This window comes from Marmota marmota, unplaced genomic scaffold (genome assembly GCF_001458135.2).
Source record: "Marmota marmota marmota unplaced genomic scaffold, marMar, whole genome shotgun sequence".
NCBI classification, from domain to species: domain Eukaryota; kingdom Metazoa; phylum Chordata; class Mammalia; order Rodentia; family Sciuridae; genus Marmota; species Marmota marmota.
Genome location: NW_025999928.1, coordinates 1,629,767 through 1,643,347, shown reverse-complemented (window position 1 = coordinate 1,643,347; position 13,581 = coordinate 1,629,767). Strand labels below are relative to the sequence as shown.

The 13,581-nt window shown below is 36.8% G+C and overlaps 1 protein-coding gene across 5 annotated transcripts in view; it reads right to left on the bottom strand.

The window, feature by feature from the left end:
• The window catches only part of Ntrk2 (neurotrophic receptor tyrosine kinase 2), a 369,930-nt gene that overhangs the window by 155,643 nt on the left and 200,706 nt on the right, over window positions 1-13,581 (bottom strand). For all 5 annotated transcript variants that reach the window (XM_048800437.1, XM_015506092.2, XM_048800438.1 and 2 more), the window contains one exon: window positions 1,845-2,033. In XM_048800437.1, the coding sequence (XP_048656394.1) occupies window positions 1,845-2,033 (189 nt within the window). The remainder of the gene's footprint in view (window positions 1-1,844; window positions 2,034-13,581) is intronic.

Sequence of the window (13,581 nt, the reverse complement as noted above, 5' to 3'; positions counted from 1 at the left end):
ATATATATATATATATATAAATTTCTTCTGGTATCAGATAAGAAGTAATGAGGATATTAATCCAGGAATGGTTGGTTGGGTCAGGGACCCAAGAAGACATTGTAAAGAAGAAACTTCCTTTTAGGATTTCTAAAGGAAGAAAGCACCTCTGGTGGGACCACAGACTCAGCAGCCATCTCGCCCCCTTTCCTCCTGGGAATCTCACCTGCTACTTTTTTTTGCTTTCTTACTTTCTTGCTAATACATTAATTTTCTCTTATTGAACGTGTTGGAATGATGTTATCTACTTGATTATTTAGCATTATCTTTCCTCCAATGAAAGTGAAAGCAAACTTTGAGGACATGTTAATTTTAGTTAACTTCAATTGTAATACAGCTTCGGGCTAATTGAAGGACATCACATAGTCTGTTCCTGGCTGGGACAGGGGCATCATAATACTCTATTCCTAAGGAGAATAATTAAATCATAAGAGATTCTCCCATCAAAGCATTCTGCTTTGTCTTCTTCCATATTTGCTATTAAGTATGCAGGACATTTCAAGGACATTTGGAGGATGCTTACATCATCAAAGAATGCTCACTTTAAGCAATGCTTCCACTCACCTTGATCACACCATATTGACAATATTAGGATTAATAACAACTTGATTTCAAATAATACCTTCAAGTTCAAGAAGCTCAATATTCTTGACACAGTTTTATATTTGTCTTGTAATTACAGATTTATCTAAAAACTATGGTAGGACCTAATATCACACATTACAAGCTTTTAATGCTATTCTTTCTAACCCGGAATCCAATTTTAAATATACCCTGGGATAAATGGGAATGAATAGGAAGAAACTACATGTGCATTCTTATATACACACATATTTGGGATTTGTTGCCAAATGTCTTCATCCCATGAGGGTTTTCAGCACAGAGTCAGTCCCAAAGCCTACTTTACAATACTCCTACTTTACCTTGGAGGCAGGGCAGAAGAGTAACATTTAAGACAAAATAAGGACATTCAAATAGAAGATACCCATTCAGTGCCATGGAATCCCTGGGATCTGGGCCATCCAATCCCTTGTGGTTCCTTGTGGACCCTTGATAGTATATGAAGAAGGCCTACAGTTATAATGGCAAAAGCCTGTTTTTCCACTGTGGTTTTATTTTTGTTGTTGTTGTCTTTAAAGCTGTGTTCCTGCCTTATTTTACTTTATATTTGGCCAGTGGCTCAGAAGATAGGATAAGGGGCTCTGAAAAAATACCAAGCTTGCCAATGGAGGGTAATGGGTTAATCTAGCTCTGAAAAATAAAAGTCAGCCTACTTCACATGCATATCATCTGCTGCAATGTCTCTTTCCTTTCACGGCATCACAAAAGGCCTCATGCTGGAAACTAGTACTGAACAAAGAATACACAATGACCCAAATTGATACCACCTGTGTGCAATACAGTACTGCCCCAACTACCTCATGTGCATGTTTTAATTACTTTCAATAAGCCAGATTTAAATTACATCAATTACCTGTCATCTATAACTGAAATATGTGCATTCTAATGATACTTCTGGTTTCTGTCTCTATCCCTTTCAAGATAAGCATGCCTCAATTCCAACTTCATACTGACAAATGGTTTTGGAAAATGGATCCCAATAGAAGTTGTTATCTGCCCACTGTTCCAGCAGGAGACACACCTTAGGAATTCTGTAGCCAACAAACTAAAGGATCTAGTCCACAGGCCAAAGTCTGCAAGAATCCTGACATTTCACCGGCCCCACCCCTCCATCTGCATTATCGGGAACTCTGATAAACACACTTCTTGCAAATAGGCCAATAAGTACAAACAGCTGTACTTACATGTGTCTGGCTTGAGCTGGCTGTTGGTGATGCCAAAGTACTGGGGATTTTCAATGACAGGGATCTTGGTCATTCCAATAATGACGGCATCAGGGCCACCTTCTGAAGAGGATGGAGTGTTACTCCCATTGGAGATGTGATGGAGGGGGCTGGCAGAGTCATCATCATTGCTGATAACTGAAGCTGGGCCTGGAGTTGGAAAGATAAACATATTGTCCTGTAATTCAATGACTTCAATGGAGCAATAATTCATATACATTCAATATCCATTTCAAGTTCACAGAGTTGTACAATCATTACTATAATCTAATTTGGGGACATTTTCATCACCCTAATTAGCCCTTTCCCCCTATTCTCCCATTCCCATTCCTAGGCATGTACAAATTTACTTTCCATCTCTGGATTTACATACTTTGGCATTTCATGTAAATGAGATCTTTTGTATCTGACTTCTCTTATGTAGTATACCACTTTTTAAAATAAGAGAATGGGGATATCTGAAGTCTTTATGTCATTTCTTTCCTTATTTTGTTTTTCTGGCTTTTTGTTTTCTGTGGTGCTGGGGATGAAACCCAGAGCATTGAGCATGGTAGGCAAGTGCTCTACTACTGAGCCACATCCTCAGTCCCTGGAACGCAGAGTCTTGAGCATGCTAGGAAAAGTGCTCTGCCACTGAGCTATATTCCAGCCCTAGTATAACATTTTTTAAGATTCATCCACAGTATATTGTGTGTCAGTACTTCCTTCCTTTTTATTGCTGAGTAATATTCCATTTTATGAAAAAAGTTTTTTATCCATCCATCCATAAAAGGACATTTGAGCTATTTGGATTATTTGGCTATTAGGAATAGTGCTGCTATGAACATCATGTGATGATTTGTGTTGGACACATGTTTTTATTTCTTTTGAGTAGAATTGGTTGGTCATATGGAAGCTCTATGTTTAATATTTGGAAGAACTAACAAAATGTTTTTCAAAGTGGCTGCACCATTTTATGTTCCCACTATCAATGTATGAGGGTTTCAATTTCTTCACTTACTTCTCCTGTAATTCAGTATGCAGCTTTTCTCTGTTCTGTGAGTATCTTCAGAATACTCTATTACTGAAACTCCCAGTGAGAAGCCACGATTCACTTCACATGGCACTGAAAGTTGTGCTGGGAGTTTGAATATCTGAGTTTCCCATCTCTACTCCTTGAACTAGTCACCTACCTTCTTTGTGCATCTGCTTACATTTGTGAAGCCTGCAAAATAATATCTGCTTGTTATTTTATGATACTTGACTGAGACTAATGACATGAAAATGCATTATAAATTTGAACATGCTCCATTACTATGAATTAATATTTGGTATTCATAAGTAAACTTTAACTGGAAGACTAGAATTGCATTGGACTATCTTACCATTAAGTTCCTATTGCCTTTATATTCTGTGACTGCCTGCACCATTTTAGTCTCCAAAATACCTTGATAATAATAATGGATCAATCCCATGGTGAAGTTATCTACTTTGCCTTTAGTTTTAAGATTATTCATAATTACTTGGGTGCCCATTGTTTTAAAGAGATAATCATAGCATTTTTCATACAAGACTTAAACTTTTAGTCCAAAACCTCAGGATGTATATGTATTTACTATATCTTATCTAAACAATTTATCCATTGACCAGTAAACTCAAACTGCTTGCAACCAAAAATAGATTTTCAGAGATAAAGGTCAATGTGAAGTCTTCAAAACAGTTACAATCATTCATGATGGGTACTCCATAGGTAGGAAGTAGACAAAGCCTCTTAGACCTAAATTATACACAGTCTGAAGTGTACAAAATGAGTCTAATGTCCTGTGGAAGCAGAGCACTGGCCACAGCTACTGACATAAGCCCCAAGAAAGGAGGAGAGCAAAGATAAGCAAAATCAAATACCCAGCCAAGGCAAATGCCACATTCAGGAAGAGAAAGTCTGAATTATTATTTGCTATGCAAGAAAATGTGTTTCAACCAAACCTGCCCCCACCCCCGACCCCCAGGGTGCACCTTCCTGTATGCTCTACCTTTTCCTTCACACATAATTATTCCAGTGAAAAGCTTAGCTGTTCTAAAAACAAACATTGTTTTGTCAGGGGCTTTGGTACAGTTGTGAATCCCCTATGCAATATAATGATAATCCATCCCACAACCTCCGAGATCTGTGTTTCCTCCTCATAGGGGGATTATCACAGTTTGTAGTGATAACAATTGGACATTCCCCAGCTAGTTATGTCTTAAACAAACTATGCAGGAGGAAGCCAACTGCTATTATAGGTAATTTTTAAAGTATTCTCTCAATGGGATGTGCATTTAAGTTGCCTTTAATGATATACTCTGGCTTAATTCTGCAAACAAGTCCTCACACAGCCAATTTAGAAGGCACAGAACAATCAAAGCCAAGGCAAGCCCACATGTTGTGCTCATCTTGTGCCTTGCTAACCTAAGTCAGCAAAGAGCAAAAATCCTGCCAAGAATAGCTATAAAGACAAGTTGTTTCTAACCTCCCTGACCATCCCTGTTTTAAGGTCTGCTTTTTAACAGGCCTCAATCATCCAGATTCTAGCTGGCATTGGGAAATGGAGATGCATTCGGCTAATGTTTCTGCATGTTGTCCATAGAACCTTTCTGTCACTCGTTCCCTCGCTTACTCCCCAGAGTAACTGCTCCCTTCTGTAAGGTTACCAAAGCATGCAACTCAGGGAGCTCCCACAGAGGAGTTGCAGTCAAGGCTGCACATTTCTCAACAGATTCCTGGTTTCACCTTTACCCTAAGAAATGCAGGAGTGGTCATTTTCAAAAAATGTCACAGGTTGTCAGAAGGCCAGCAATATTTCCTGTTGGAGCCCCAGCAGTGATTAAAAATATATTGACCCCAGTTGATTTCTTCTCTGGCCTAGGTCAGGATATGAACATTATAGTAGCTTTCAATCATTTTTTGAGGAGGTTAATACCTAGAAGACAATTTTGAAATTCCTCCAGGAATTCAGGCTCTGAATTACCTGCAAATACACAATGAAGCCCTCACCTGAGTCCAAACAAGGGACTTGCTCTCGGCTTCACTTTCTCCATTCAAGGACACATCTCCTGACCTTTCCAATTAAAACCCTGAACTCAACTAATGTAATATATTGCAAGGGAATGGGCTCTAGTTTGGGGGTGGGGATTAAGCAATTAAACATAGAAGTGGTATAAAACATCAAGGTAATTTTTCAAAAGCCTTTTCACTTTGCAGAAAGTCAGTGTTGACAAATCAGAGCAACACAAACCTCAGCAATTCATCAAGTAACATATTAATTCAAGTGCTGTTTCCTTCATTATTGATGTTCCAAAACCTGGAGATTGATTTGGCTGGCAAGGTTGCAAGAATTAAGCCCATTTTTCTATGAACATTTTGAAATAATGGAATGCAGAGCATAGCAAAGTTGGGAGGGGGAAAAAGCTCTCCATGGGGACAATGAATGTCTATATAATTTGACAGCTGCCTGTCTGTGCATATCACAGGATGTGTCTTTGTGTGTCTGTGCATGTATTTGAGCAGACACCAAGAAAAGTCAGAAGAGTCAGAGGCACATCGCAGCATGTTACAAAAAATTCATATGAGAACTTGAAAAAAAAGTCTTATAATATTAATATAAAGTTTTAAATTGCTGGGTATGTGCATACTTGAGTTTGGAGTAGATAGTTCTAATGACTGAGCTGACAAATATGAGTTACACCTGGAAACATTTTTAGCCCATTTTTTTTAATACATCTTAGGTGCAAAGAAGCATTTTTTTTTCTCTTATCTGAGATGCTTGGTAATGTATCCTTCACATGTGGCTTTTCAGATATTTCTAAGCCTAATATAAACTTATTTTCCAGTGACAAAATTAAAGAAATGTCAGCACAGCCTGGTAACCCGGGGAGAGGCCCGCCCCACGCCCACATGGAGAGAGAAAGGCACCCATGCTGGGGTTCCTTTTTCACCAAAGTGTGGCTCCACAACCCAATATCAGGGTACACAGAGGCTACAGACTGCCACTGCCACAAAACTGGGATACCGCCACTTCTATTAAGGGACAAAAATAAGGACCTGGTAAGACATCACCACGGTCCCTGTGAGCCTGGCTGCACCAGAGGTATCTCTACTAGGGGTGCTTATAGTTATTCTGTTGCTGAGGTAACAGGGAGTCTTGCATGGGGTTGCCTCTCTCTTTTTTCTCCTACTAACAGCCAACTTTTATGATGACCCTTTCACTAGTCATATAATCTAATACCTCTATAATCTCACATCCTACCTCATAAACATCTCAGCCAACCCCCATCTCCTCTTTCTACCATTAGAAACTGTAAACTATTACACAAACCTATTGACTATATGGTAGAAGATAACTAAACTCATCATTTCTGATTATAGTGACAAAACTGTTAATGTAAAAATAGAAGCTAACTGATATATGACTGCATGTTGGGTACACTGAGTGCTGTCATATTGATCTCCCCTTTAAAGGTGAGGTATTTGTAACCTGTAGAGACACTATAAGACAATAGGGCAGAAGCTCTAATACCTTGGATCTACACTGCAAGAGAGGAAAACACATAGACATTATTTAAAAAAAAGGAGGAATATGCCCCAAACAAACCAAGATACTACAATAATAGAATCCATAGATAGTGCAATAGATGAAATGTCAGAGAAGGAGTTCAGAATATACATTACTAAAATAATATGGAAATTATTACCTAAATAAGCAGATACAGGCAAAAATAGATCACTCCAAAGAAGAAATAAGAGAACAAATACAAGTTGAAAGAGATAACTTCAAGAAAGAGATAGAGATTCTGAAAAAACAAACAGAAATCCTTGAAATTAAAGAAACAATAAGCCAAATAAAAAAGCTCAATAGAAAGCACCACCAACAGACTAGATCACTTGGAAAAAAGGACTTCAGACAATGAAGACAAAATAAACATCTTGAAAATAAAGTTGACCTCACAGTGAAGATTGTAAGAAACCATAAACAGAACATCCAAGAATTATGGAATACCATCAATAGACAAAATTTAAGATTTATTGGGATAGAAAAAGATTCAGAGATTCAAACCAAAAGAAAGCATAATCTTTTCAATGAAATAATATCACAAAATTTCCCAAGCATGAAGAATGAATTGGAAAATCAAATACAAGAGGCTTATAGGACACCAAATGTACAAAATTATAACAGATCTACACCAAGACACATTATAATGAAAATGTCTAGCATACAGAATAAGGATAGAATTTTAAAGGCCACAAGACAGAAAAATTATATTACTTATAAGGGAAGACCAATATGGATCTCAGTAGATTTTTCAACTTAGACCCTCAAAGCCAGGAGATCCTGGAACAACATATACCAAGCTCTAAAAGATGATGGATGCCCCCTAAGATACCATCTCACTCCAGTAAGATTGGCAGCCATTATGAAGTCAAACAACAACAAGTGCTGGCGAGGATGTGGGGAAAAGGGTACACTTGTACATTGCTGGTGGGACTGCAAATTGGTGCAGCCAATTTGGAGAGCAGTATGGAGATTTCTTGGAAAGCTGGGAATGGAACCACCATTTGACCCAGCTATTCCCCTTCTCAGTATATTCCCTAAAGACCTAAAAAGAGCATGCTACAGGGACACTGCTACATCGATGTTCATAGCAGCACAATTCACAATAGCAAGACTGTGGAACCAACCTAGATGCCCTTCAATAGACGAATGGATAAAAACAATGTGGCATTTATACACAATGGAGTATTACTCTGCATTCAAAAAAAAAAAACATGATAGAAATCAATAAATAGAAATTCAAGTACCAACCCCTTCCCTGCATAATCTGACTTGTGAATTTAATGAAAGTAAAAGAAAAAAATATCATAGAAAGAATTGTTTTTAAAAANAGTAAAGGGGGTAGAGAGAGAAGAGGGGAGGGGAGGGGAGGGGAGGGGGATAGTAGAGGATAGGAAAGGCAGCAGAATACAACAGACACTAGTATGGCAACATGTAAATCAATGGATGTGTAACTGATGTGATTCTGCAATCTATATACGGGGTAAAAATGGGAGTTCATAACCCACTTGAATCAAAGTGTGAAATATGATATATCAAGAACTATGTAATGTTTTGAACAACCAACAATAAAAAATTTTAAAAAAAAGATGATGGATGCCAACGAAGAATCTTATATCCAGCAAAATTAACCTTCAGATTTGATGACAAAATAAAAACCTTCCATGATAAAAAAAAAGCTAAAAGAATTTACAGCAAGAAAGCCTGCAGTACAGAACATTCTTGACAAAATATTCCATTAAGAGGAAATGAAAAACAACAATGAAATCTGCAAAGGGAAGAACTACAATAAAGGAAAAGCCAACCAAAGGAGAAACCAAGTCAAGTTAAATATCAAAAATAAACAAAATGACCAGAAATAACAAATCATGTCTCACTAGTAATCCTGAATGTTAATGGCCTGAACTCACCAATCAAAAGACATAGGCTGGTACATTGGATTAAAAAAGACCCAACAATATGCTGCTTTAAGAGACTCATCTCATAGGAAAAGACATTCACAACTGAAGGTGAAAGGTTTGGATAAAATATACCTTTCACATGGTCTGTGTAAACAAGCAGGAGTTTCCATACTCATATCAAATAAAGTAGATTTCAAGCCAAAGTTAATCAAAAGGGATAAAGATGCTCATTTCGTACTGCTTAAGGGAACCAAACATCAACAAGACATAACAGTTATAAATATATATGCCCCAAACAATGGAGCATCTACATTCATCAATCAAACTCTTCTCAAGTTCAAGAGTCAAACAGACCACAACACAATAATTCTGGGTGACTTTAACACACCTCTTTCACCACTGCACAGATCTTCCAAACAAAAGCTGAACAAAGAAACTATAGAACTCAATAATACAGTCAATAACTTAGACTATATATATAATATAGAGAGAGTATATTATCCATCAATGAGCGAATACACTTTCTTCTCAGCAGTACATGGATCCTTCTCTAAAATAGACCATTTATTATTCCACAAAGAAACTCTTAGTAAATACAAAAAAATTAGAGATACTATCCTGCATTCTATCAGACCACAATGGAATGAAATTAGAAATCAATAATAAAATAAAAAATAAAAGATACTCCAATACCTGAAGACTAAATAATATGCTATTGAATGAACAATGGGTTACAAATGATATCAAGGAAAAGATTAAAAATTCTTAGAGGTAAAAGAAAATACTGATACAACATATCAAAGTCTCTGATACACTACTAAGGTAGTTCTAAGAGAAAAGTTCATTGCATGGAGTTAATTCCTTCAAAGAAGTAAAAGTCAACAAATAAATGACCTAACATTACATCTCAAAGCCCTAGAAAAAGAAGAACAAATCAATGTCCAAAGTAGTAAAGAAAGGAAATAATTAAAATCAGAGTTGAAATCAATGAAATTGAAAAAAAAAACAACTGAAAAAACTGACAAAACAAAAAGTTGGTTCTTTGTAAAAATAAATAAAGTTGATAAATCATTAGCCATGCTAATAAAGAGGAGAGAGAAAACTGAAACTACCAACATCTGTGATGAAAAAGGAAATCAGCATGGACACTACAAAAATACAGAACATAATTAGAAATTATTTTGAAAATCTGTATTCCAAAAAAATAAAAAATATCGAAGGCATCAACAAATTTCTAGAGTCATATGATATGCCTAAACTAAATCAGGATGATATACACAATTTAAACAGATTAATTTCAAGCAACAAAATAGAGGACACCATCAGAAGTCTACCAACCAAGAAAAGCCCAGGTCCAGAAGATACACAGCTGAGTTCTACAAAACTTTTAAAGAAGAACTAACACAACACTCCTCAAACTATTTCATGAAATAGAAAAGGAGGGAACACTTCCAAACACATTCTATGAAGCCAATATCACCTTGATTCCAAAGTCAGACAAAGACACATCAAAGAAAGAAAACTCCAGACAAATATCTCTATGAATATAGATGCAAAAATTCTCAATAAAATTCTGGCAAATCAAATACAAAAACATATCAAAAAGATATTGTACCACGATTAAGTAGGATTCATCCCAGGGATGCAAGATTGGTACAACATACAAAAATCAATAAATGTAACTTATCATATCAATAGATTCCAAGATAAAAATCATACAATCATCTCAATAGATGCAGATAAAGCATCTGACAAAATATAGCACTCCTTCATGTTCAAAACACTAGAAAAATTAGGGATATCAGGAACATATCTCAATATTGTAAAAGCTATCTGTGCTAAGCCCCAGGCCAACATCATTCTAAATGGAGAAAAAATTGAAAGCACTCCCTCCAAAAAGTGGAACAAGACAGGGATGCCCTCTTTCACCACTTCTTATTTAACATAGTTCTAGAAACTCTAGCCAGAGCAATTAAACAGACAAAAGAAATTAAAGGGATACGGATAGGAAAAGAAGAACTCAAATTATCACTATTTGCTGACAATGTGATTCTATACCTAGAAGACCTAAAAACTTCCACCAGAAATATTCTAGAACTAATAAATGAATTCAGCAAAGTAGCAGGACATTAAAAACAACACCCGTAAACCAGAGGTATTTCTGTACATCAGTGACAAATCCTCAGAAAGAGAAACTAGGAAAACTACCCCATTTACAATAGCCTCAAAAAAATTGGGCATTAATGAAAGAGGAGAAAGAACTCTACAACGAAAATTACCAAACACTAAAGAAAGAAATTGAGAAGACCTTAGAAGATGGAAAGATCTACCTTATCCTTGGATAGGCAGAATTAATATTGTCAAAATGACATACTGCCAAAAGCTCTATACAGATTCAATGCAATCCAAATCAAAATCCCAATGACATTCCTCATAGAAATTAGAGAAAAAATCATGAAATACATCAGGAAAAATAAGAAACTCAGAATAGCGAAAGCAATCCTTACCAAGAAGAGTGAAGCTGGTGGCATTATTATTCCAGACCGTAAACTATACTACAGAGCATTAGTAACAAAGACAGCATGGTATTGGCACCAAAATAGACCAGTAGATCAGTGGTACAAAATAGAAGACACAGAGGCAAACCCACATAATTACAGTTACCTCATATTAGACAAAGGCACCAAAAACATATATTGGAGAAAAGATAGCCTCTTCAACATATGGTGCTAGGAAACCTGGAAATCCACATGTAACAAGATAAAACCTCTATCTCTCACCATCCACAAAACTCAACTCAAAGTGGATTAAGGACCTAGGAATTAAACCAGAGACCTTGTGCCTAATGGGAAAAAAAAGTATATCCAAATCTCCATCATGTGGGATTAGGCCCCACCTTCCTTAATAAGACTCCTATAGCACAAGAATTAAAGCCAAGAATAAATAAATGGGATGGATTCAAGCTAAAAATCTTCTTCTCAGCAAAAGAAACAATCAGTGAGGTGAATAGAGAGCCTACAGAATGGGATCAAACCTTTACCACAAGTACATCAGATAGAGCACTAATCTCTAGGATATGTAAAGCACTCAAAAACCTTAACACACACACACACACAAAAAAAAAAACACAAAAAAAACTACCAAATAATCCAATCAATAAATGGGCCAAGGAACTGAACAGATACTTCTCAGAAGAGCATATACAATCAATCAACAAATATATGAAAAAATATTTAACATCTTTAGCAATTAGAGAAATGCAAATCAAAACTACTCTAAGATTTCACCTGACTCCACTCAGAATGGCAGCTATCAAAAATACAAACAACAATAAGTGTTGGTGAGGATGTGGGGAAAAGGCACTCATACATTGCTGGTGGGACTGAAAATTGGTACAACCAATCTGGAAAACATTATGGAGATTCCTTGGAAAACTTGGAATGGAACCGCCATTTGACCCAGCTATCCCACTCCTCTGTTTATACCCAAAGGACTTAAAAATAGCACACTACAGTGATGCAGCCACATCAATGTTTATAGCAGCATGATTCACAATAGCTAAACTGTGGAATCAATACAGATGCCCTTCAGTAGATGAATGGATAGGGAAACTTTGGTATATATACACAATGGAATATTACTCACATTAAAAGAGAATAACATCATGGCATTTGCAGGTAAATGGATAGAGTTGGAGAATATAATATTAAATGAAGTAAACCAATCCCCCAAAAGAGCAAAGGCTGAATGTTTTCTTTGATATGAGGATACCAACTCTTAATGGCGATGGGTGGAGAGCATGGGAGGAATGGAGGAACTTTAGATAGGACAAAGGGGAGGAAGAAGAAGGGAGGGGGCATGGGAGTAAGAAAAACAGTGGAATAAGTTAGACATCAGTACCCTAAGTACATGTATGAAGACACAAAGGGTGTGAAAATACTTTGTGTACAACCAGTGACTTGAAAAATTGTGTTCTATATGTGTAATATGAAATGAATTGCATTCTGCCATCGTGTATAACAAATTAGAATAAACAAATAATTTAATTTAAAAAAAAAGAAAACCAATTGGAGGAAGGTCAATTAGGCAAAGAGTTTCCTTCTCTCAATACCAAAGATGGCTTCTAGATGAGGGGAGATATTGTCACTCTTGAGTAGTTGTAATAACAATTCCTTTTTATTTTTCAGATTCTGATGCTCTGATGTCTGGGGCCCTGTTTACATTGGAGGTTCTGCCTCCCCCGACCACCTGGGTTCGCCTGTTGCTAGAGATAGTAACTATCTTTCTGGTAAGTGCATCTTTCATATACAAATCAGCCAATGCAGAGTCTATACCCCCAACCACCTTCCTTATCTGGCTCTTACACTCCAGGCCACTGACTACCTGTCCCAATGACACCAGGACAAGGTAGGTATCAGAAAACTCAACAGTCCCTATGACTCAGAAACCACTGAAATTTGTACTCAAACTAGCCAATCCTAAATCAGTTTACTCACCTGTCTCTTCCCATGAAAACCACAATAAGGGCTTTTGGCCATGTTTTCCCCTCACTCCCTCTGCCTCTGATTGACCCCAGAGCTTCCCTGTGCAGCCATCTGTGGCGTGGTGTGTCTCTCTTGGGAACTGTGAGCATCAAACTGTCTTTTCAATTGCAATTGTCTCCTAATCAGTTGGCCTCAAGATGTCTGAATAATAATAAAATTTCTGATGGTCTGTAGCTGCAGCAGTCTGAAGAATGCTCTCAGCTATAACTTAAAATGGGTGAAACCATATTTTTAAAGCTTTCTGAGGACAAACACCCTTCTGCAATGTAAACGGGTTTGAAAAATATTTAAGTGGTTTCAGTGATGTGCTATTTAGTAAAAATTTACTTCCTTTAGTAAAAGGAAGACATTATTGTACAACACTTTCCTGGGAGTACTTCTCACACACAACACACAACACACATGTGACACAAAATCCTAAAATGGGGAATCTTAAAAAATTATAGGACCTAAAAACAGCATACTACAGGGACACAGCCAATCAATGTTTATAGCAGCACAATTCACAAGAGCTAAACTGTGGAGCTAACCTAGATGTCATTCAATGGATGAATGGATAAAAAAAAAAAGTGGCATTTATACACAATGGAATATTACTCGGCACTAAAAAAAGAATAAGATCATGGCATTTGCAGGGAAATGGATGGCATTAGAGTAGATTATGCTAAGTGAAGTTAGCCACCCCCCC